This window comes from Eleginops maclovinus, chromosome 7 (assembly GCF_036324505.1).
Source record: "Eleginops maclovinus isolate JMC-PN-2008 ecotype Puerto Natales chromosome 7, JC_Emac_rtc_rv5, whole genome shotgun sequence".
NCBI lineage: Eukaryota > Metazoa > Chordata > Actinopteri > Perciformes > Eleginopidae > Eleginops > Eleginops maclovinus.
In genome coordinates this window covers 14,770,283-14,794,415 of record NC_086355.1, presented here as the reverse complement: position 1 = coordinate 14,794,415, position 24,133 = coordinate 14,770,283, and the positions used below count along the sequence as shown (strand labels likewise).

At 39.7% G+C, this 24,133-nt stretch overlaps 1 protein-coding gene across 2 annotated transcripts in view; it reads right to left on the bottom strand.

The window, feature by feature from the left end:
- The window catches only part of LOC134867508 (receptor tyrosine-protein kinase erbB-4-like), a 252,825-nt gene that overhangs the window by 107,936 nt on the left and 120,756 nt on the right, over nucleotides 1-24,133 (bottom strand). For both annotated transcript variants that reach the window (XM_063888129.1, XM_063888130.1), the window contains exons 2-3: nucleotides 23,280-23,431; nucleotides 2,045-2,231 (exon numbers count right to left, since the gene is read on the bottom strand). In XM_063888129.1, the coding sequence (XP_063744199.1) occupies nucleotides 2,045-2,231; nucleotides 23,280-23,431 (339 nt within the window). The remainder of the gene's footprint in view (nucleotides 1-2,044; nucleotides 2,232-23,279; nucleotides 23,432-24,133) is intronic.

The window sequence follows — 24,133 nt, the reverse complement described above, 5'->3', positions numbered from 1 at the left end:
TGGAACATTAGCACAAGCACACACTGTTTTTGCACATACAGTCGTGGATAGCTGTGCCGCTTCCCTCGACTCTGGGGGATCACCAGGAAGGAACAGATGAGGAGAACAATGAGAGACAATTGAATTATTTAAACAGAGGGTTTGGAAGCAGCAGAGACACACGCTCACGCATCTTCCTCAAAATGCTAAATAAAGTCTACTTTCTGAATGAATTGTGATCTCTCAATACAGAAAGCACTTTCTAATTCCAGTGCAATGACATTGTCTTTCTCACGTTGCCTCAGTGTCTCCTTGACATACTTGCAATCATGCGTATAATATATATTAATGCATTCTTGCAATATTACTTCCACAGCATCATGGTGTGAAAAGCTTAAGTCTACTGTGTGCCACCTGGCCAATCTGATTGCTCTGGGAGCTCATCCCTACAAAGAAATGAGCAGCACTCATTTCAAAGCACATTTTACTGACATTCCTCATCAATGAGGACATGCATGGCACTTTGTGGAGCCACCTAATAAATCATTCAAAACTCATTTTTCATGCAGTCCTATGTGTAAAAGATAATAAGCAAAATTATTCATGCCATGATTGCACTGAAGTGAAAAAAGTAAAGAAAAAACACAAGAGTGTCGGAACAGTGGGACTACACAAAACTGACCAGGACTTACTTAACATTATTTAGCCAATTGATTCTTTGTCCATTTTCAGTCAGTGGAAATGAGTGAATAACACCCATGCTCTTGTGTTGCACACATGATGAGCTGCCCCACTTAGCCCTGCATTGGAAAACATGCTATGTCCTTTTGCAAGTCAAGAGCTTCATTCCCTGCTGACCTCCAGGTCAGTGTGCCTGCAGGAAACCTAGCAGCACAGGGATCTATTGTTCAGAGAAAGGCAGAGCCTCCCACACAAGGTTTTCTTACTTAGTACGCTATCTATCAGCAATCACATTCACTGTTGCTCCAAGTTCTGAGGAAACAGGCTGGGGTCGATTGCAGAGAGGGTTGTAAATCAGACGAGAAACACTTTGTTTCCAGCGATTGGCAATGATTGGAAATAACAGAGGAGATAATGTCTTTTCACAGCATCGCAAGTCAGCATCATATCCCTTAGTGTGAGAGGGTTAATCGTGATAACAGCACCAGTTGGGTTCTTGGGAGAAGATGAAGAGACAGACTGTCTGCATATTTCCTTGCTTGAAGGTGAAAGAAGCCAATAAGCAACTGCCAGCACATTGGCAAATTTATTAATTGCACAATACTTTCCGATAGTGTTCTATTGTCTTTGTGTTTTGGGAAAAGATGGGATATCTTTAACAACTTATTGTTAGTTCAGTAATACCTTTTGCTAGTCAGAATAGTTTATAAAGCAGTAGACAACCTACTGTAGTTCTAAGCAACTTTTGATTAACTTTAGCACCCAGACAAGCAGGATCTGATCACAGCCGATTTCAGCTCTAAGAACTTTTAAAAATCATTAACTCCAAGGATTGCAATTTGAAACACGGCAGTGAGAGAAGTGAGTAATACCTTTCAGGTGAAAGTCTGTGAAGCATTCCAATCCCCCCCCAAACTTGTCTGATTCCACTCGCAGACAAGTAGAGTGGATGGCCTCATTTGCAAAGACTGCTTCTGACTCATCAATTATAAAAAATAATATTACATACAACTTTGGGAGAAGATTGCTTTACTCATGCTGGGCAATGTTCTTCACAGTAAAAGCAGAACTTTGGCCAGTAACGAGCATCTGAATTTAGCCTTAGGAGTAAAATCAACCCATCATTAGCTGTCTTAGCCTGTTAGGAGCACCCAGCAGGTTCTGAGTGATAGGGTAAACATGAACACAAACTCCATGAGGCATGGAAATATAGAATGTAAAATATTTGATCTCTTAGAAAAACAAGTTTTCAAAAAAAAGATTGCATTCAAAGTAAAGTTGCACCATCATTAGTTTACAGGCCACATCTTTTAAAAGCCAGTCATTTTCATAAGAAGACGCAACACAGACACTTAAGCAGGCATAAAATTATTGAATAACTCGCCTGTGAGGTTCTTCAGACCCAACTGGCGCAATCCAAAGTTTCCATCACGTCTGTAGTTGAGGAAGATTGCGAGGGAGTAGCGGTCCTCATACAGCTTGTTTCCTCTGATGATCCTCAAGTTCTCCAATGGCAGGTAGTCAAACTGGTTCAGGGCCACTAACACATAGCCTGTCACTTCTCGGATGGACTGTGGACAGAGTTACAGAGGGGTTTGAGTTAGTGAATGTTTTATCTGTGCATAATATGGTTTCAATCTAGTACATGGCTAAGAGGTGTTTTATAAAACGGTAGTGCCTGCTAGCCTTGAGGAGCTATTTTAAAGTTTTCCAGTGTATGAGTCTCAGGGTTTTTTCAGCCAACAACGCACTGCAAGTGCATGAGGCTATACTTGGTTTTCTTTCCATTTGGTAACATATTTGGCAACATTAACAAGAGCTTAAGTGTCTTCATCCAATATTGTTGTACATCTACATGGCTCTTGTTTTACACTTGTAATAATTTATTTCAAAGAGAATACTCTACTGAGTCTCTCTGATTTGATCTATTTTAAGCTAATGTGTTCTGCTGATTATAGGCTGTTTAAAATGATGTACTCTCAAAGTTCAGGTCTAGAATCTGTAAGTGGGAGTGAACAAAAGTTTAAATGCACTTAATATAAGCTCTTCTTGGTAATTATGTGTCAGTGTACCTTGTAGAAATCTATAGTTCTCTCCTATCTGCGATCAAGCCATAAAACATGTCTGAATGTGCTATCTAGGATAGTGCTTCAAGTTGTTCCTATTTTGTTTTTGTCCGCAGGCAGCTCTCATCCTCCTTCCAGCAGCACACTTTCTGGTAAACTGTTGTCCGATTGCAATTTGTCCTTTTACTTGTCAATTATACGATATTCATTACCATTGATCATCAAGTAACACTATTTTAGAAATAGTAATGCAGTTACAAAATGTCGATGTTAATTAAAAACTGTATTATATACATCCACAAAGAAATCTTCTTCTCCTACCCTTCAGTTCTTATAAATGTCTTATTTTAAATTGAGGGTTATTAAGGGGAATACCTTAAGCGTTTACAAAATGTACAGAATAAATATATGTCTACATGCCAAGAGGGGCATTGACACAAAGCACTAGAGAAGAATATGAAACAAACAAAATAAAACAGACCGGGATGAAAAAAAGGAAAGTCAGGCATACATCAGATCATTGGCAACATCTATCTTGAAGGTTACTTTCCTCAGATGCAATCATGCCAGCAAGTTGAGTTAGAGCATCTGAGTGAGGAGAACTAGCTTGCGGGTTTGTGACCTCAATGCAAAACTTGGCACAGGGTTCAGCTCTCATGTTCGGGGCCCTGCCTGGGGTGACTGAGCCACAAGGACAACCATTGCTTCACACTTTAAATGTCATTTAGGAGAGGATATAGCAACTGTCGAGAGTTTGGCGCGGAGCCACCCAGTTGGAGCTGCTGTTGGATGAATCAAAGTGACAGGCTGTGTCCTCTTTCCACCATCCACCATCATGGTGGCTGTCATTAGCAGACAGGCGGTCAGAGAAGTCTTTCCACGCCGGACCCGATGATGCTGATAATCAACAAGTTTGTGTGTGAAGTGCTGTTGCAGCTGATGTGCTTAGCTGAAATAAGTCCTAAGGAGGGCCCTGGCAGTGTATTCATGGCGTCTGACAGCTGTCAGAGAGCATGGCCATCAGCCATCAGTAAGTAAGCCACAGACACAGCTCTGTCATCATTACCCTGCTGATTACCATTAATAGAAACGGACTGGCAAGAGTCTGGTGAGTCTGTGTGTATTGGTGTGAATGAATGATGGGGAATTTATATTCAGTGGGTGCGTATTCCTATGTGTATCGATCTAGTTTGAAAACAATATTAAAAAATGTTACTTTTTGCAGCTAAAAATACTGTTGCATTTGTAGAATCCCTGAATATAATGATAATGCTGGGCTCTGGTGTACAACTGTTGATGCATCTCCATTTAATTTGTATCCATACTTAATGTGTATGCATACACACACACAACAAACTGAGCTTCTTTAAAGTGTATTATTACTCTGTTATACCATAACAGTGTGAACACAGCGTTAGACAATCAGCGTCAATATTCACACTTTGACTTTATTTCACTACCCAAAAGATGATATCTGTTGGGTGACTCATATTTACCCTGCTGTGGGTTTAAAGGTCTTTACGACCCTTCAACACAACCAAATAACTCCAAATCCATGTGGTCAAGTAACACTGACCCAGGCACTGCGCCATCGTCCTCACCTAGTATCCAGGTGCTTTTTTCTAGCTACCAAAAGAAAGACGATGGCACACAGCAATAGCAGTGATTAACTCTAGCTGACTGATTTTTAGCATATACAGTGGCTGATTATTTGTTTTGGCCACACACTTCATGTGTTCTTTTTTTTTTTTTACTTGTTTTCTTTTTCAAAGCCTGTTTATTAACCCACTTGCAGGGTCCCCGGTTTGTTATTTTCAAGCTACCGAATCAATACTTTCCAAAGTGCAGCCTAGCAGAGGGAAATAAAACCAAGGAGAAAGAAGATGATAGGTACACAAGCTTTTCTCCCCACAGATTGTTTGTTCAATGATGAACTGCAAGAAAAAAAGGGGAAACAACTTGTAGTGATTACAGGGCCTTTCTGAGCTAATGGCCAAATCTGCTCTGTGTGGTCATTTTCATTAAACACAGATCAACAAAACACGCTTCCCCTGCCACAGCGTGTGTGCAGGCCAAGTGCACTGTATGCCCACTTCAGGGAAACAGGCAATTGGAGAAAAGTCTGTTAAGGAATACAAAATGTGAAACTGTGTCAACATACAAGAGCCCACAGTTATGATGGAGTGGCAATGCTGAGTTTGGTACAGGAGCCATAGTTAAAGCATGTGTATGTGTGCTTGCACTACATTAATCCCTTAGTCATTTCAATGACCTCCTGTATTTATCTATAGTCCAATTACAGCAATAAATTACATTCTAAAGATAACAACCTGACACATTATTGACCTGGATTTCTCCCAGTAAAAATATCTTTAATTTGATACAGGTGTAAGGGGCACATGTGACAGAAATGCCAGCCTCATCTTAATGAAATCAAAGATCTAATGCTCTCTTAGTCTTTTTTTCCTACACTAGTTTAGCATTTCATGTCAACATGGTCATCTCTTATAACAAAATAGACACTTCTCCAGATACAAAACAGGAAGGTGCAAATTGTGATCGTTCACATGTTTTCACTGAGAAAGTCAGAGGCGTGTTAGAGTCCTTCAATGCATGTCGACTGAATTGTTAAACAAACCTCCTTCTCACCCAACCCCAAACCCCACACACCCACCCTACATGCTTCCCTAGAGATCAATGCGCCAGAGTCCCAGTAACAGTGAACAAAAGAGACGGAGAGAGCCAGATTCACTACATTAACAGGGATTTCTCCCTCCTCACCACTCCCTCCTCCCCAAGTAAGAGCATTTGTGAACGGAAGTGTGGCAGCGGAACAAACCCCTCACTTGAGTCACCGAGACGTGCGCGGTTTTGAAATCGAGTCCTTCACTCCCCAACTTTAAAAGAGGAGGAGAGGGAGGGAGGTTTTTCGGTAGAGTTAGCGAAGGATGGAGAAAGAGGGGATAGGGAAGTAAAGGGAGAGGGTGGGACGCACACTGCAGAGAGGAGCTCAGTCAAGTGGATCGGACTCGGTCTACATATATTTCTTTGCATAATTAAAACCACATCTGTTCCAGGTCAGGAAAAAAGACAGGAACACAGCAGAGGTTCTGATGACGGGGGGGGGTGTTGGGAGAGGTGATGCAGGGCTGAAAGTGTAATGACACCATTAGCATGTTTAAAGAGACTGAACACACGTTAGCATGATTCCCTCTCATTTCCATACATATTGAGGCGTGCCGTTGTGCTCCACAGGGCTGCGGTCATTGAAGCCTGATACACGGGAGTGCACTGGGAGGGCTTAAGGTTTGCCTTGCATCACTAAACCCTCATCCTCTATTTCCATATCGCTTCTCTAAACCGTGAGCTCACATCCACATCTGTAAACAGACACAGAATCCGGATGAAGTGTCTACAAGTGCCTGGGAGAAAATCTTCCCGAGTTTTCCCTGGAGCTCATACTTGATGTAAGTGACAACCTTAGTGAAAATATTGCTGGTAATTGTCCCATTTAAAAAAGTGAAGGCTTTATTAGTGTTTTGACATTCATTTCTGACATGAATCTACATAAATGAGTGTTAACCCTTGTTTGTGAATAACTCATGCATCTCACTTAGTAATAATATGACTTTATTTCATAATATTTGAGCTGTGTGAGTGCAATGTTCCACACTAAGAGTAGCAGCCGTGATGGAATCTGAGTCTTCCCTTAATACTCAAAGTCACAGCAGCAGTGTTGCTATGATTTGCTGTAAGTCGCAAAACCCCCGCCCTGCAAACACCCAGCACAACGGTAACACCTCGATCCCTCTGGACTGGCTAAAACCCAATACGACCCACTTTACACACCTGCAGCTGATCCTACCTTTGATGTGTGTGGGTGTGCATGCAAAAGTGTGTATGTGCTTCACTCATGTGTCTTTTATTGCTTGGACAAGATTATTTTGATGACTCATCTTTGAAGATGAAGAGAAACTATCCCTTCTGTTACTTACATCACACCTCTTATTCTCTCATGAAACAAAACTGTGCGTGTGTTTGGTTGGCTGTACAAAGGCATCCTCAAGTGAGATTAAACTGTTGTTTTTTTTTGTTGACTGTAGTGATAAATACAAAAAAAAAGGACAAGCTACAAGAAAGATTTGTAACCACTTTGTTGGCATTCCATGTCCTTCCCTTGACTCTACCTGGGGTCAATCCCTGTTTTGCCCAAGGATTTCATTGAGGATTTCAAGATAGAAAATACATTTAAAAATCTATAGTTAGGCAAGAAACGATTCCAGTAAATGTGCGTAAAGCAACAAGAAGCACAGGAGTACAACATGATCAAAACAGAGAAAAGGCAATAGAACAGGGATAATATGAACGTTTTTCAATTTTGTTTGAGGTTTGGAGTGGCTGTTGCTTATTAATGAGATCGGCAAGAATAGGTGACTTTGAGAAGTCCCTTTTCAGAGTGTGTGTGTCATGTACACCGAGGCAATGTCTAATGTTCAGTTGATGCTTGAGCGTCATTGGTTTTGACAGTCTACTTGTCAAGCACGATGACAACGAAGCCCTGTGAGGTGCATACATCATTGAATGAAAACAACATGATGGCTATAAAAGGGAGAGAATCATGTGAACCGACAAACACAAAAAACTGAAAAACATGATGTATGAATATCAAGGATTTAACTGGAAGTTAGGTCAACCATTTCAGTTCAAATAGACAAAGAACGGACCTATTTACAGGAGGTGGAGAAATCATGTGTCCCCGTCAACACCAATACTCCAAATACAAGTTGCCCAAACGGAGCAAAAAAAGTTTATCTTACTATAATATCTGAGGGGTGTTTTCAAATTAACTGTACTGTACATTGTAAGGCGTTGCGTCAACTATTGGAGCACTGGCTTGCAATGTCTATGCTTTTCGAACAATAAAAGTGATAGAGTAAAGTAGCAAAGTAAAAAGTTTGCCATCTTAAGTTTTCTTTTTATCTCATATTATTCTCATTTTGTTGTGGGAAAGTAAAAAAAAAAGTCATGTAAAAAAAACCACAACTTCATAACTTAGGGTAAAGTTCCTATCATTTTTGATGCCATCATCGGTTTCTTTTGTCAAGGTTCTCTACAGTACAGTGACAGCAAAAATCACATCTAAGGCAAAAGGAACAAGATGTTACTTTTCAGGTCAACTCCTGAAAAAGAGCCATTAAAGGTATAATAACTAACCTAACCCGGACTGCCCCCTCATGAATAACACTTCTCTGAGCCAAATGACCCTCATTAACAACCTACTAAAGCTTTAGAGCGAAACAGTGCATGCAATGGAGTTCATCATTATCCAGTGCATTTATTTTGGTATGGTCTTACGCAGTACAATCTGATCCTCATCAGTCCACTTTGTTGTTATGCTGATGGGAGACATCAGATAGATAGAAGATAGAATCGTAGGATGAAACCCTCTTTATTAGTCACATACATGCACACAGCAGAGCACACACAGTGAAATTGGTCATCTGCATGTAACCCATCCTAGTACTAGGAGCAGTAGGCAACTATTGTGCAGCGCCCGGGGAGCAATGGGGAGGGGGGATTGGAGGTGTCCGCAGCAGGGCCTAGGAGGTGAACTGGGACCTCTCCAAGCAGTCCACTTTCCATATTCGAGTCTGTTCGGGGACTTGAAACAGGTTGTAAATTTGCTTTTTTTCTAAAATTCAAAGGCTTCTTTTTGGTCTTTAAAGTATGCCAGGAAATCTGAGAAGGCTGAAAACATGGTGGAAGTCCATACCGTTTTTTTAAATCCTGTTGAAAATGTCCATATCTTAAGGCTACTGTGACTTTTGAACTGCGAAAAACCATTCAAAAATAATTTCTTAAAAATAAAACCAAAGCGCTCTTTCAGATATGATGTGGGTAATTTAGTAAAATTAACCTCAGGAAGCATCCGTCAAATGTCAAAATGTATCAAATGTCAAAATTACCTTTGAGTAAAATGCAAGTGGAATGCAGTGTACCAAATGAGCTCAGCAACATTCTGAGTCAGGACATATCCCGTTAAGACATTTATCTTAAACTGATTTAATCACTAGACCATAAATTGGATTTCAACCACAGCACAAGCCACTCTGTCTGGAGTGGAACTTAGTTTCATTGTATAAATCAAACTGTGACTCCCATCTACTGTAAGTGTTCATAGGATTAACTCCAATTTCAGGCAAAACCTCAATTTAGCTTTTTCTTAGCAATGACCCATCAGTCATCGACACTGATGCATTAGGTTTGCTCCATAAAGTGGCACATTTGTCTGGCACTGCCTTTTTTTGCTTTCAATCAAATTCCTTTCCTTTGAAATTTCAGGATGACCCTTGCTTTACTTGTACAATTCATTCCATAGGAAAAATGTTGTTTCAATTCAGTCAATGTGCACAGTTAAAACTACTATTTAAAATATTTATGTGGAGTACCGGATATACATCAATCTTTTTTTGGATATGTTGTCCTTTTTACCCTTAATTCTCCTTGCCTTTAAATGCAGGCAAATGTGAACCACAATTGTCTTTCACTTTCATAATGCCACCTACTTCCATTTTATCCCCCTGACAGTTTTAAAGACTGAGCTAGAAAGATCTCAGTCATTAAGATTGTCTTTTACCTTTGACATGAAAATGAATAGTGTGTCGTTCACCTTATGCTATGAGAGCCATTAATACAGAGCTAAGAGGGGCCATATTCTTCACATTAACATCATCCTTCAACACTAGTTGAGTTCAGATATACTCTATTAATTGCTGTAATTTGAATCCCACACCCAATGATTATCTACAGTTGTGTAGCCTGTGTTACATGTAAGGTTATACAAAGACAAATTATCAGTAATTGTCAACATCAAACGTATAATACAACAATCAAACTGCAGTAAATGCTATGTTTCATGGTACCAATAAAGTACAAAGTCTACCAAGCAAAGCTGAAGGAGCCCTGCCAATTAATGGCACTCATTAACTACCTTCTTAAGGTACCTTCATTATATTCAATTAGCTTTACATTCTTATTTAGTTGGACAACACCAAGAATCCAATGTTGTGTAGCTGACAATTTAATTTGCAATGTAATGCTAAGTAGCAAGCAGCCTCAATTTCATCCTCCATTTGTCTTCCGCATCCTACCTTGAGAAAAGAGATAAAGACAGATAGAAAAGGAGAACAGTAGAGTGACACCCCTTCCCATGAGGAGAACTCGCGACTCCATCAGAGCACTGGTAATGAGTGGACTCCTGTGGGGAATTCTCCAAATGGACTAATTTGTAATTGATTCAGTGCATTAATTACCGGCATGGTTGCGCCTGTGTCATGGTTAATATTGTGCCGATCTGACAAGGCTGAGAGGCCCGTCTGCATTGGGACTGTTCGGGTGAGGCAGCCATTATTCAATTATGCCGCGCACATCGGCGAGGAGGCAAGTCTTAATCCGAGAGTAATCACTTCCCCACGCTCCCTACTATGAGCTGACGTGTGGAAGGAGGGTGTTGGGCTCAGAGGTAGTCTTAGATCCATGTAGCCCACGGAGAGCTCCTTAATCAGGACTTGGAACCAATTCGCTTTAGTGTCGCAAAGTTTTTCTAGCAGTAAAAGAGAATTTGGCTATGTGATGACATACATTCTGTGTCATCACATATGATTCTGTAATGAAACTTCCCAATGTGTTGTAGATACAGTATGTGTTTTGATTCCAGTTTTCATATGTTACTCCCTATTTTTTTCCCAACTGTTTCCCTGTCTGTGTTTTTACTGAGAAGACACAAATGTTACTTACATGTGAAAGATAAGAAGTTACAATTAACCAAGTTGTGCAGCATAGTGTAGTGTATACTGGTATGCAGTTCTTTAATATTATGTAATCTGTGTAAGAATAGATTACCTTCACTGCTTAGGATGGGACGCTGCCATGATGAGTCAATTTGTTTTTGCCTTCTAAGGCACAAATTCCTTAATTGCAGAGACAAGTATGTTTGGATCAGACTGGATTCTCTCTTTGGAGATATCAAGAACAATATAACACACAATATAATCACACCAATGTGTGTGTGTGCGCTGAGATGGTAACAGTAAGCCTTCTACCTGATCAGCTTCATAAGGAATTGATTTTTTTCTTCCTTTGTGACCGCTCAGTGCTCGACTGCGCACTGTAAAAATAAATCTTGTATTTCAAGGTACTGAGTGCTGTCCATGTGACTCATCAAAACAGGCCATGCGTTCGACTTTTACTTACAAAACAAGTGCAAAGCACAAACTATACAATCCTTTTTTTCCCTTTATCAACTTTTAGCTCAACAACAGTCTGTTTCCAGCCCTGAGCAAGGAGATAAAAAAAGAGGGCTCTCTCTCTCCCTAAGAGTTGATTATATTTCTGCTTTGATCTACCGCGGCCATCCCTTAACCATTCTCTAAGAGTTTGGACTGAGCACAACACAACAAAAACAACACCCAGGGCCATGGGTTAACCAGACTCCATTGTGCCCTTCACTGCATATTTCAGTTCGGCAATCTAAACAGCGCCTGCAGGAGCCTTACATCACCTACCGTTTGCTCTGTATGGGTCACATTTACTTTCTATTTGGACAGAGAACTTTAACGCAGAAACATAGAACACAGACAAACTCGCTTTCAGGCATCCTTGACAAACTTTAAGAACATTCTAGCAGGGGCATAGAAATTATTCTGCTGCGTTTAAATAACATGCATCAGTGTGGCTTCTTAGGGTTAACAATGTGGAAATGGTACAACATTGCTCATTGACTCAAAACAAAACCTCAAGGTTGATAAGAAACCTGTAACATCTTAAAAAATTCCACAAATGATGATGATGTTTAACCAGGAGTTATTTTTGCCTTTTTGGCAAGATTTAAGTGACATAACAATCACCCTCAGGGAATGCTATACTGGTCCTAGCACAATCAAATTAGAAGTAAAGCAAGACACTTCTGTGCAGGGTGGTTGTCACACAGCAGTTCTGTTACTTGAGTCCTCCAGTAGTGCCCCAGTCAGAATGTAAAGTGTTGCTGTGAGGGAGCCTCAGCTACGCTTAATGGTCCTAACGGCATTATTAGCTAATAAAGGTTGATGGGCCTCATGACTCAATAAATTCAGGAGGACAGGAAAAGAGGAAGCAGTGGCCATGAAAAGGTGAGGTTTTAGTCTGGGGATTTATGTGTCTCCCATGTTTCGCAACCCTGGCAATAGTGCAAGGATCACGGTAGCTGAAAAGCAGATGCGTTGCTCATTTATGTTTTAAAATCTTGAAATACATAAGAACTTTGAGGCAACTTACTGGCAAACGCAATCACTTATGGCTAGCTTGTTGCTTTTCATGTTATGAACTGTACAACAACTACAGATAAGATAAAGTTAGTTTGATAAACTATGGTCGCTTTTTGGTAAACTGAACCACGTAGCACCCTACATGAAAGGTATCTGCTTAAGTAATGGCATCTTTGTGTAAGTACAAAATCAACGTTGCAAAACCGTTTTAATATCATTAAGTTCAAACAACAAAAACACACACACACACACACACACACACACACACGCGCACACACACACACACACACACACACACACACCCTGAGTTGTATATACTTTTCGAAAATAGACTTATTATCTCTGGGAAATTAATTGGTATTTTTCACAGCAGACTGTTTGCCTTGTCAAAGCAGGGAAAGCACAGATGAAACTTAAACCATTAACGATGGCTTTGCTCAGGATCCTCAATCGGACAGCAGCCCTCGTTAAACATATCAGTTACACCTGTGAACTTACTAGAATGTGTACGTGTAAAAAAGTCCCATTTAATAGTGTTTAAAATATCATTTTCAAAACAAATTAAATGTATAGTATTTGTTCAAGTTTTTCTAATTTTCTTCCAATTCTGAGAAAGAAAGAAAGGTTAAAAAAAGTAAAGTTAGCAGCTGCAAAGGCCAAAAATAGTTGGCTTTTTCTGCAATCTTTTTTCTGTCTTTCATATTGTGAAAATGGGGGTATTGGGGAATTTGATTTTAGATACATGAGGAAGCAGGTTAGAGGCCAGTAAAAAAGATGATATTTGAATTGTTTTATTCACCAAAGAGTTCATCATAACAAGTTAACTTCAACCAGAAGCATTAGCTCTGGCAGTTATCCTGTGTGATTGCAATTGTGTCCTAACGGTTTTCAATATTCTATGCTACCTCATTAGGTTTAACTAACCCTACAGTTTAACTGCACTGGGAGCTAGTAGGCATTCAGTGTCCTGAAGGCAGTAACTTGCCACTTTGGGGGCTGGATTGGATATTGTGGTGCTACTTAAGTCACCTGCAACCCTGCTATGTTGTTAGCCTCTTTGCCTTCAAGGTAATGCTATGTTACTGCTGCAGCTAGTAAGTTTGCAAACAAAGACACAGTGATATCCACCTATTTTAATTGGGCTCTCATTTGTTTCAGTATAACACTTCAACTCTTAGAAATACAAGGTTTGAGAGAAATGCTGTGTCTAGGTATGGTTGCTATGATCCGATAGGACAAGCATTATTAAAGGAAGACGGTTTAGAGAATGGTCAAATACACCGTGGAATGTAATCAAACTGAATTACATTTGACGACTTACTTGTCAGCAACCTGAAAAACTTGCTAACAAATACCATACCATATTTTGAAACTACTGTCTTTCCATTCAAATGCCCATTATTTCTGTCCCTCTGTATCTTTCTTTCTCTTTTCATTTACACGCCTCTTTTGCCTGTTTTTGGAATTTGCCCATATACTGTAGATGTCACTTCACTGAATAGGCTGTAAAAGTCAGAGCAATTTTGGCTATTTGTGCACAGAGCTAGACAAAAGCCTAAGTAATTACAGTAGAAGTCACTGGTACATTAGTGATTGGGGCATGATGGGGTGGAGTTGGCACAGTTAACTCTTCACAATGCATTCATTTCTTGGTAAAAGCTGCAATTATATTTAAAGAGACTCTCTTTCAAATTCTACATCTCGTGCTCTGTTTCTTTGTGTTTCTTTTTTCCCTATACTCTCTTTCTACTACCTTCCATATCCTTTGCAAATCCTTTATCTACACTATGTCACTGTTGGACAATGGGGATATTATCCACATAACACAGTATCATCAACTCAATGAGCAATTAAGTTATTCTCATCTATTTGGAGGAAGAATCATTATGTATGAAAAGAAAAAGAAAAAATACACCTCCCAAACCACCGCATATGTATGCCTTGTGCTTCAGTAGGAGCCTATTTGGTTTCTCTTGTAGTTCCTTCTCGAATACATGCAGTAAGAACAATGGAGTTGTCTGTTGCATGAGCCAAGACACACTGGATTTGGCTATGGTAGGCATTGTCTCTATTTTAATTACAATAACGAAGCTCTTATTTGCCCCTTGGCAAGCCCAAACAAATCCCACACCGATTGATAAAAGCAACCCCAATTTAGGGAGGCTGAAACAAAAGCTATTATATTGCTAAACAAGTTAGCAAGCAAGGATTAGTTGCTACTGCTGTGCAGAACATACAGAGGCGAAGAGGAGTTATTGATGAGGTCTATGAAACAGAGAAAGCGTGCAAGAGTACTCAAGAGGGCAAATTACAGACAGACATAGCCTAATTAAACTGAGAATAAAGGACTGGGGAAGTGTTGTCTGATATCGACTAGGGAACCTCAACCGTTGCTTTTGTGTATAGGCCTATGGTCAATTACAAAAATAATCTCCTGGTGCATTTAAGTTAAAAAAAGAAGAAGAATATAATAGCTGAATGTAAGGTCTGGAATATGTTAATTTAACCTTTGAATGTATATAATCTTGGAGTAAGTAACACAAATTTATAAATAAACATAAGCTTTGTCCAGTGAGCAGAACAATTTATGAAAGACTGAGTGCATGTATATTTTCTCATTGACTTTCTTTCAAGCTTTATCTTTGTAATAGCAAGTTACTGATTGAAGTCTGGGAAAGTCCGGATAAAGGTATGCAAAGACAGGGTTTCTGGGAGAAGCACGGGAACTATGATTGCATTGCATGTCTATATTTATTCAATAGTATAATTCAGCCAGCACACTCAGGATCAGAGTTAGGAAAATAGTTGAAGAAATGATTTCAGAAGGCCATCGTGCTAGAGGGTAAGTAAGATTAACAATTGAGTAAAAGGAGAAATAAAATAAAATCTAATCTGCACTTTTAGGAGAAATCAGTGTTGCACTTGAGTTGGATTGTGATTGATGACCTTAGCAACAGCAATGGTGTGGAAAAAAGGATAAAGTAAGACAATGATTTGTGAAACTAAGGTGAAAATAAGGGTCTCATAACGAGCAATCGGCCAGCTCTTTTTTGAGTTTTAGCTAACTTACTAACTTCCTTTCTCTATTTATTTGATGTGATTTGCATTGCATGAAGCAAACAACCTGATGTGACAAATCAAAGAAACAGTATAGACCATGTTCGTGACAGTTGATGAAAACAAATGAAGAACTTCACTTACAATTTACAGTACCTTATATGGATAGAGACCAAAAACATATGCATATATCTGAAATACAGTGATAATAAAAGGATAACGTCACGCTCACTTTAAAAGACTGAAATAGTTTTTGAACTGGAAAGAGCCAAAGCCCCGCCCCCTCTCTTTTCCTAACTCATTATGGGTTTCTTTTATCACCCCATCCCGAAAGGCAAAACATGCCCGTCCTAAAATAGGATATATATATATATATATATATATATATATATCCAGAGTTTACATAGATGTCAAATCTCAGAAATATCTGTCCTTTATGCAAAAATCTTCCTGCATTGTCGAGATCCTTGTGCATGGTGCAAAATGTAAAGTGTGTTGCGTGTGTGTGGGTGACTGTTGGCAAGAGCAAGACAAAAAGGCCAGTAGCTAGTGACAGAAAGTGATACTTTGCTTGTCTTTGACATTTTATTTCCAAACCTTTCAAGTTAATTTGGCTTGCATGGGTCAGCGCCCCTGACCGCAACACCCTCCGAGGCCCCCCGCCACTCATCAACCTAGGCAAACTCTGGCTATTTATTCCAAAAACCCACTGGTGAAATTGGCTGAGGACTAATCAACATTTAGCTCCTCCGAGTGTGTTATTACACAGCAATTGATGGATGGTACAATTACACCCTGTGTCACTTAGCTAAATGGCTATGTAATCCTAATGAGTTTTTATTCAAACACTGACTAGTTAGCGCAAGGATAGCTGGGGTGGGAGGCAGAAAGGAGGGAAGAATGAAAATGCAAAAGGAGCCCACATTGTATTTAAAGATAGAGAAAAAGAAGGAGTGTGGTTAATAAGATAATCACATACATGAATAAAGTGTGTTGCTTTTTTTGAGAGAAAATTAAGATGGGAAATACAGCTGGGCGTTTAAGATGCAGAGCACTTTTCTGATTTTTGAAAAGCAAATGTATGAGAGATGGGAGGGTACACTTCCTATCGCAAACTTGCAATCTTTATTTATTAATTCTAAATGTAACTGAAATGTTCTAGTTCCTTAATGCTGACCTTGATTTATTTGCCTTTATCTTATACAGTTGTAAGGTTGCTAGGCTCAGATTTTGCAAAACCAAGTTTTAAAAAACACTGTCACTTAATGTCATCCAAGATTTTGCCATATCGACATTCCTGTCTGGTGATAAGGTTGGATCAAATTCTTACTTTACAAAATTCTACACCGTCTCAAATGTTTTCTCTCATCACCATATCAATTCTATAAAATCAGACAAGTGCTCCTGAAACAGACCATCCAAAATTGACAAAAAAAAATGTGTTGATTTATTTATTTTTTATTTCCATTGCAGCAAAGAAGTCTGCACCACTGCAGTTACGGCACATAGGAGCAAGAATATCAGTGGATTCTAACATAAATGTACTCACAATAAAGGAGCTGTGTGAATGGTATGCATATAGGACATGTTATGCCACTGCTGATGTTGGTAATTGTCATCTCACTTACTGTGTGACCAAAAACTTTTGTCAAATTTATCAGTGTTTTGTTTGTATTCTAAGAAGTGCAGCACTGTCCTGGCAAATATGTGAGCTAGAAAAACAGCAGTTTTTTCTGACCAACGAAAGGTAATAGTAAATCTGTATTTAGATTTGTTTACATTATGACATTGTATTACTGCACCATTATCACCAAAATGTGCCGCTGAAGTAGTTATTTTAGATGACAGGGAAGGTATTTTATACTTAATAAAAGAGGGATTTTAGGGAGGCCTTTAGTATTCGTTAAGACGTGACAGACAAAACCATGATGATTATATCGTGATCTCAATGCAACATAGTTCTGACAGCAGAAAATATGGATAGTGTGATCTCCATCCCCACAGCAGCTTGTTGTGATTAAGTATTTGCTTTTCCAGTGTAGCGAGCGGAAGACAAAGTTTGAAAAAAAGAAAAAAGGTGGATAGAATAATAAAACGACACCCGGTACGGAGTCTTATTTCATAGACAAGGCAAGCCAAACCCACAAGGTCCCTTATTATCATGCATACACTCACCGGCACAAGCTGAATGCACAACAAATGTATGTTCGGGGGTGGGGGCCTTAAATAAATGAAGTTAGAGAGGGTTAGTTGTGCTAGTGGCTTATTGACATGAGTGCTGTTATCATTTGGTTGTTGTTAATGAGGAGGAACTATTGTACTCTGGCCATCTAAGCCTTAGCACCAGCCCTTCTTGAAAAAGACTCCCTCATCTAAGTCGCAGTGGGTGGAAATTGATTTTGATCCTCCAGAGAAGCTGGTCTATATCATTCACCTTTTTTTTGGCAAGCTGCAGAAGGAGGCAGATATGAAGTTTGAAAGGCATCAGAGAGGCAGGGTGGGCTCTGCTTCTCCTCTCCACTGCCTCTCTATCCAGCCTCGCACTGCTCTGTTACGATAAGTACTATCAGCTCCTCTTTCTGTGTGTGTGTGCGTGTGCCCAGTGTAGTCAGAACGTCTCATGCACCGTCTACTCCAAGATAGTAGGACTTTTTTTAAACATTTACTAATGCAGTCGCATTCCAATGATTTTTCTTAGTCCACCACATGTAAATATTTGTCTATATACTTTTCTACCCAAAAATGTCAAATAAACTACAAAAAATATGTTTTTCTTTCAATCTTCAGTCTGCTGTAAACAATATGAGGTATATACAAAATAAAATTGCCCTGTGTTGTATAGGTGAGGTAATGTTCTGCTGTTGGTTTGAATGTCAAGTGGTGAGGTACTGTTGGTTGGTACTGTTTATTGCTCTGTTCTGGGCATTCAAAGAGATACAACACATTATTGGCAGTAGAGCAGCAGGATTTTCTACCCTGTGTGACTCAGTACATATTTCCTTTTTTCAGTAGGTACCTTAACAAAACAGTCAGCACACTTGCTGGGTTTGATATGCTTCTATTTTGCTGATTTTGCTCTCCACAGGGCTACAGGTCAATACAAATGGTTGTGTGTACAAGTGTGTGTTTTCTCATTTGAGGCATGGCAGGCATTTATGTTATTTTCATTCCAGCGCCTATCAGTCCAGATCATTTCCAAAAGACAGGAAGAAAAAAATGATATGGGCTGACCAACAGTGGGAAGAAAATGTATCTGTCAGTCAAACAAGGAGACAGGTACACCCTGCCTACAATTACAAACACACATACGCACACACGCACACATGCACTTGCACACACAGATAAAACCAATTCCTTGGGTCAATTTGAGCAAGGCTTGGTTTAAAATGAATGTCTCAATTTCCTATCACAATACGCATACATAATATGTATCCACACACATAAAAACGAACATACAGAAATACACACAAACATGACACATCACCAACCTTTGACTATCTTTAAATACATTTTTGCTACTGCAAAAGGATGGAGAATCAGTCATTTTCAGGGGCTGCTGTCCCCATATCTCACAAACGGTTCTTTTCTCACACACACTGACAAGCAATCCATTTAGTGACTGTGGGGGGTGGGAGAAGAAACGTGCACACGGACATACGGATATCAGGCACACACAGAAAAAACATATACTGAGAGTCATAGGTGGCATTAAAAAAACGCATGAGGAGATCACAACCTGAGTCAAAGGTCTTACGGTAGAATTGACTAGTACAGAGGGTGCACATGATGAAAAGGAAGATGAAAGAAATGTAAAATGTTAGCTGCGGAAAATCACTTCGGATATCGTTGAGGGAAAGATTTCTAGGGACTTCCTTCATGTCTGCTAAGGTATGCTCCTCCTCTTTGAAATCTTTCAAACAAGTTCCTGGTCAAACTCTTTCACCCCACTTTCCCTCTCTAACCTTTCTCCTAAGGATCTCTTTCTCTCGCGGGTCTCCCTTCCCTCCCCACACTGTCCTTCTTCGTGTCAAATTAAAGTGATGGAAATGGACTTGAGGGGACGCTAATTGCAATTGTCAATCCAATCTAGGTCGGTGCTGAAAGACAGGGGCTCCCTAGCACTTCATCAGTCTTCATTAATATTGAAGGAGTTTGCTGAGGAACAGGGGGGCAACGTAATCTGCACTCATCTAACAGTGCACCAACAATTAGGAAGCTGGGGTGGGCACCAATGGTGCCTGAGGGACAAATATGCCAGTCAAGAAAAAGTATGAAGAAAGATGTCAGAAGACAGGGATGGACTGCAGGAATAAAGCATGCTTTGAAATGCTGAGGGAAATAGCTTGGCAAGGCAATTGCACCATATGGTAATGAGATAGATTGCAGGTGAAATAAATAAATTTCATATTTTGTACTTTGTTATAACAAAAGAGCCACAGCCTTGTGAAGCAGGCTTATAGACTGCCGTTTATTTCTAACAGTTATGGGACCAAGCAAAAAAAGAGGAAGTATTACATATAATAAATACAAGAAAAAACTAAATCCAGTGGCTAGATGCAAGACACTTTTTTTAGCAAAATGTTGCACATTTTTCTTTGCATAACCTTGAGCTTGCTAATGAACTTGCTTTAAATCTTTCACATGATGAGTCTGTGAGGGGAAATCAGAGATTAATGGTAACACTGAAAAACAGCTCAGGTCAGTTGCAGCAAATGCACTCCTCATTCTATAAAACTAGAATTGCTTGCAAAATGTTAGGTTTTTGAATGTGCTTAACCCCTAATACTTTTCCATAATTGGGCCCTCAACTCTGAAGCAAAGCAAGGTTAAAACAACTGGGACTGAAAGAAAAGACAGGAGTACACTTCTGCTGCCTAATGTTCCTCTATCTAGGCTACTCTCTAGCATGCCATAGAAAAACACTTGAAAGAAAAAGTGAGCCAGAGAATGGGCCTGAAGATTGAGCAGCTTTAGATGTACAGATGTATAGATGTACAGTATAGTATACATATTGGCCATTTAAAATGTGCTAACTTAAGTAATCAAGTGACTCTTTAGCCTCTGTTATAACTACTCAATGGTCCACCTACAGGTTTTTCCATCTGTATGCATCTCTTTGACTGCTCAGAATTGTTTGGACAAGTGTGGGGTCAAGTGAGCAGTTCACACATTATTGAAGGCCACATGAACAGGCCACCAACATCAATGTTTAGAAGACCCCTTTAGTACATGCTGGAGGTATTCCATTCAAATAAAATAAAAAACAAAGTTACCATGCAGCCGTTTTAAAAACAAGTACACTTTAAGAACATTTCTTTAATTTGTGGTTGTGTTTTATAGGACTGCATTATGTTGAAAAATATCTATATTTTTCTCTAGATAATCATCTTTCACAAAAGGTACTCTTTTTTGAAAAATGATAAAGCGAGGGATTGATTTGTTTCAGGGAAAAACAAGAGACGTTTAAAGGAACAAAGAGGCTTTGAATGGAGGTATGCTAATAATAACAGATGCATCTGTAAAAACATATCTAAATATACATTGTTTGTTGTCATGATTCTTAGGCCTCATTTACATTCTCATTACTCTTTTCCCAAAAAATAGCCTTTTGGATAGATTAAACGTTCTATTTGTAAACAATGAATCCTTAATTTATTAGCTGCTACAGGGACAGAGGAGGGAAATCAGTGAATTGGAGTTGGGCTGCTAAGCAATGTGATCACTTAATTTACATTTTTTGGGGTTATTACACATTTACTAATAGTTGCAATGGCAAAATCAAATCAGCCTGTGGGTTCCTACTGGGACTGGTAAGAGGGGAGAAGAGGGAAAACATTTAATATTTCATAATCACAAATCAGTTGATGAGCAAATGTGAGGAGTTGACACGAGGGAAAAGAGTGTTACTTGAGTCCGATTCACAAAAATAAAACATCACATGTAGACCTGAGCAAGATGTGTGAATTAATTTTCGTATGCGCATGCATTCAGTTCGCAAATGTATGTTCTGATAATGATTTGAGAGAAGAGAATGAGAAGGGAACGAAAATATGGATTTAGGAGTGATTTAAACGTTGGCGATGTAAACACTGCTTGTGGTTAGAGCTCCCTGTTGTGCTGTTGGTTTGAATGTGCATATATGAGAGTGGGGAGAAAGCCTCAGTGCTGAAATGCAGTTATTAATCACAGTGCAAGCGTTGATTCATCTGTCGTGGAGGCAGTTTAGAAGATGGACTCTATTTACTGCTAAAGCTGTTTGAGGGGCTTTGGGAGGCAGCCATCAATCTTTCTGCTATCTTGAAAAGAAAGAGCCAATACACAGGCATCAGTTTCAATCACCTCCCAGAGACAGGTGGTATGTTAGGCCGCTGCAAAATACTTTTTTCTTCACTCCTTCTTTCTTTACTACCTCAAAGTGAAGTTTTCCCCTCCCTGGGGAACCGTGTTATTAATGTGTTTTATCATAATAATAATAATATAACCTAAAAATACAGAGTGCACCCTGCCCTCTTGCTCCCTAGCTGTTTGGCACCCTGTGTTCCTAATTAGCATCTTCAATTAACCCATGTTAATTGCCATTCCGGGAAAGGTGGAGGAACCTGGCAAGTTGGCGCTACAGGGAGTCGTTTTGTAAATGAGTGCTGGTGTGATATAAAAGTAGGCAGGTAGAGAGGGGATTGTATTCAAAAGCAACTTTAACCTCCACATGCCTTCATGTAACATCAACTTATATTGATGAACTACTATTAAAAGTGAGAGTGTGAAGGATGTTCACACCAGGAGTCTAATGCTAGCATTTTACTATCCATTGCTTGCACTTTCTCATTATCATCTGGGTTTTGTTCTGCATCGCAGGGGGTGTTGTCAGTATTGCTTTGCACACTGCAGAGCTCTTAATGACTAAATCTGAAATCTTGATTTGTTGTGTCCATACAAGCTAAATGCACAAGAGAAGATGAGCTACCCCATTACTTTTACCTCATGCAAACAATCTGATTTTGCTATATTAACTTCAAATCTTTGCTGTTACGAGTAAAATTTGAAAAACCAATGATTGTTCGAGATCCTGCTTCTCTGCAAAGCCGCTGAGCCCAGTTCATACGCAAAGCAATACCAGAACTTGAATGCAGTCAGCACTTTAGCGTAACACCAGGGGAGCTCCCCTGCCCCCCAGATTGACTGGAATCGATTGGAGTTGAATGCCGTTAGCTGAGCAGAGTGCTAGGTTGATGTACTTGAGGACCAAGGCCAACAGAAGTCAACCGTAGCAGCTGACTTCACCTGAAAAAAAAAAAAAAAAAATTCCCTTCCTCCTTCTAATTTCACAACTCTAACGTCTCTGCTGCTTTCTGACCTCTCATTAACACAATATTACTGCTCTGACCCCCGGGCCTGTCATCAACCACTCACCCTGTTGGTATAAGTGTCCATCAAACTGAAATTAAAGTAAGCATTCATGTAGGCAATTCCACCTCATTTCCCTCACCTAAACAACGCGTGCTTCCATTCATGTACTGCATTCCACAGCTGCCTATAGATTTTGCCCTTTGACTGGAGGATTCAGTTTGCTCACATGCTTGGATTGGTAATGAGATTATTATTACAAATTGCTTCTAAATAACTGAACTCTTTCCGAGTGGGGTAGGAGGTAGGAATTCATGTTCCGGGCAACTGCACTTTCTCCTCTCTGTCTTTGAATCACAGTTAATCAAAAAGGAGATTAGGCAGAACAAGTTATTTTAAAGGGATTTTGATTATTCTAAGCCTCAGATCACAATGATACAAGCTCACAATCAGTTGGACACTTGGAGAAGAGAGGTCTGATTACCCTTGATAACCAAAACATTCCTCGCTGCTTATCATTAGTTATAGACCCTAATCTGAGTGGTGATAGTTGTAAAGGATCCGAGTATATGGCCTTTTCTGGATGACAAGGTCAAATGAAAAGACTGGTGAAAAAGTTCACATTTTGAACTTTTTCTTTTAAGTGATGCAGAATTTGGACGTTTGGATGGGTATTTGTTTGTACTGAAAACCCTGAAATGTAAGAAAGCTAGAAATTTATAAACATTTCCAAAGCGTTAAGGCAGGCTTTTTCAAAAGCCTATGGTTAGTTCCAAGTTGAGAATTTTGGGCATAAAAGTAAAATTACAATTCACCATCCGTTTAATGTATGATACTGTGCAGCCCTTACTCTGAGGAAGGTGAGGTCCCGGCTGCGGTCGATGCTTGTGATCTCCAGGTTGCCCATTACGACTTCACAGTTCTCGTAGTATTTCCTCAGGGTGCGGTACTGCTGCTCCAGGTCCGACAGGGTGCTCAGCTTGTTCTCTGTACCAGCACATACTACAAAAAAATGCACAGGGACAAAGAGATAGAACAGTGTTAACACAGATGTATTAGACACAGCAGGGTTTGACTTAGAAAACGCACAGGCATAGTCCAACATCACTTATGTTTCTGATTAAGAAAACATCTTCTATGTCGACCATTTTTACTACGAGTTACCTTCAAATGTTTTAATTGTGACCTAAATGTAGTCTGTAAGCCTAACCACACAAAGCCTGCTCTTTATTGTATAGAGTAAAAATAAAGCATATCCAGTATTGAAACAGGGATTTTATATACACAAATATGTGTTTTTATGTGCCAGACATGTGGTACAATAGTTGTTCAGAGAGACCATGAGACCATGGACAGTGATCTGCAGCACCTGCTCAGCTGGCCTGGGTCTTATAAGACTAGGAAGTAGCTGGACCTCACTGCACCAAAACTGCACGTCACATCACCCCTCGAGGCACATGAAAGCTCTTTAGTGGCTAGCTGGGCTGCTCGTTTGACAACTAATTAAACAGACCCATATTCACCCATCACACATTACCCCCCCCCTTCCCTTTCATGACGACACAAGCCATCTGCCCAATAAGATGTTGCTGCCCACTCTAGCATGAACATACACACAAACATATGAATACATAGACGCAGAAAAAAAGCATAAATATCCCAAAGTCTGTTTTCAAAATAAAACATAAACACATTCTTCCACCA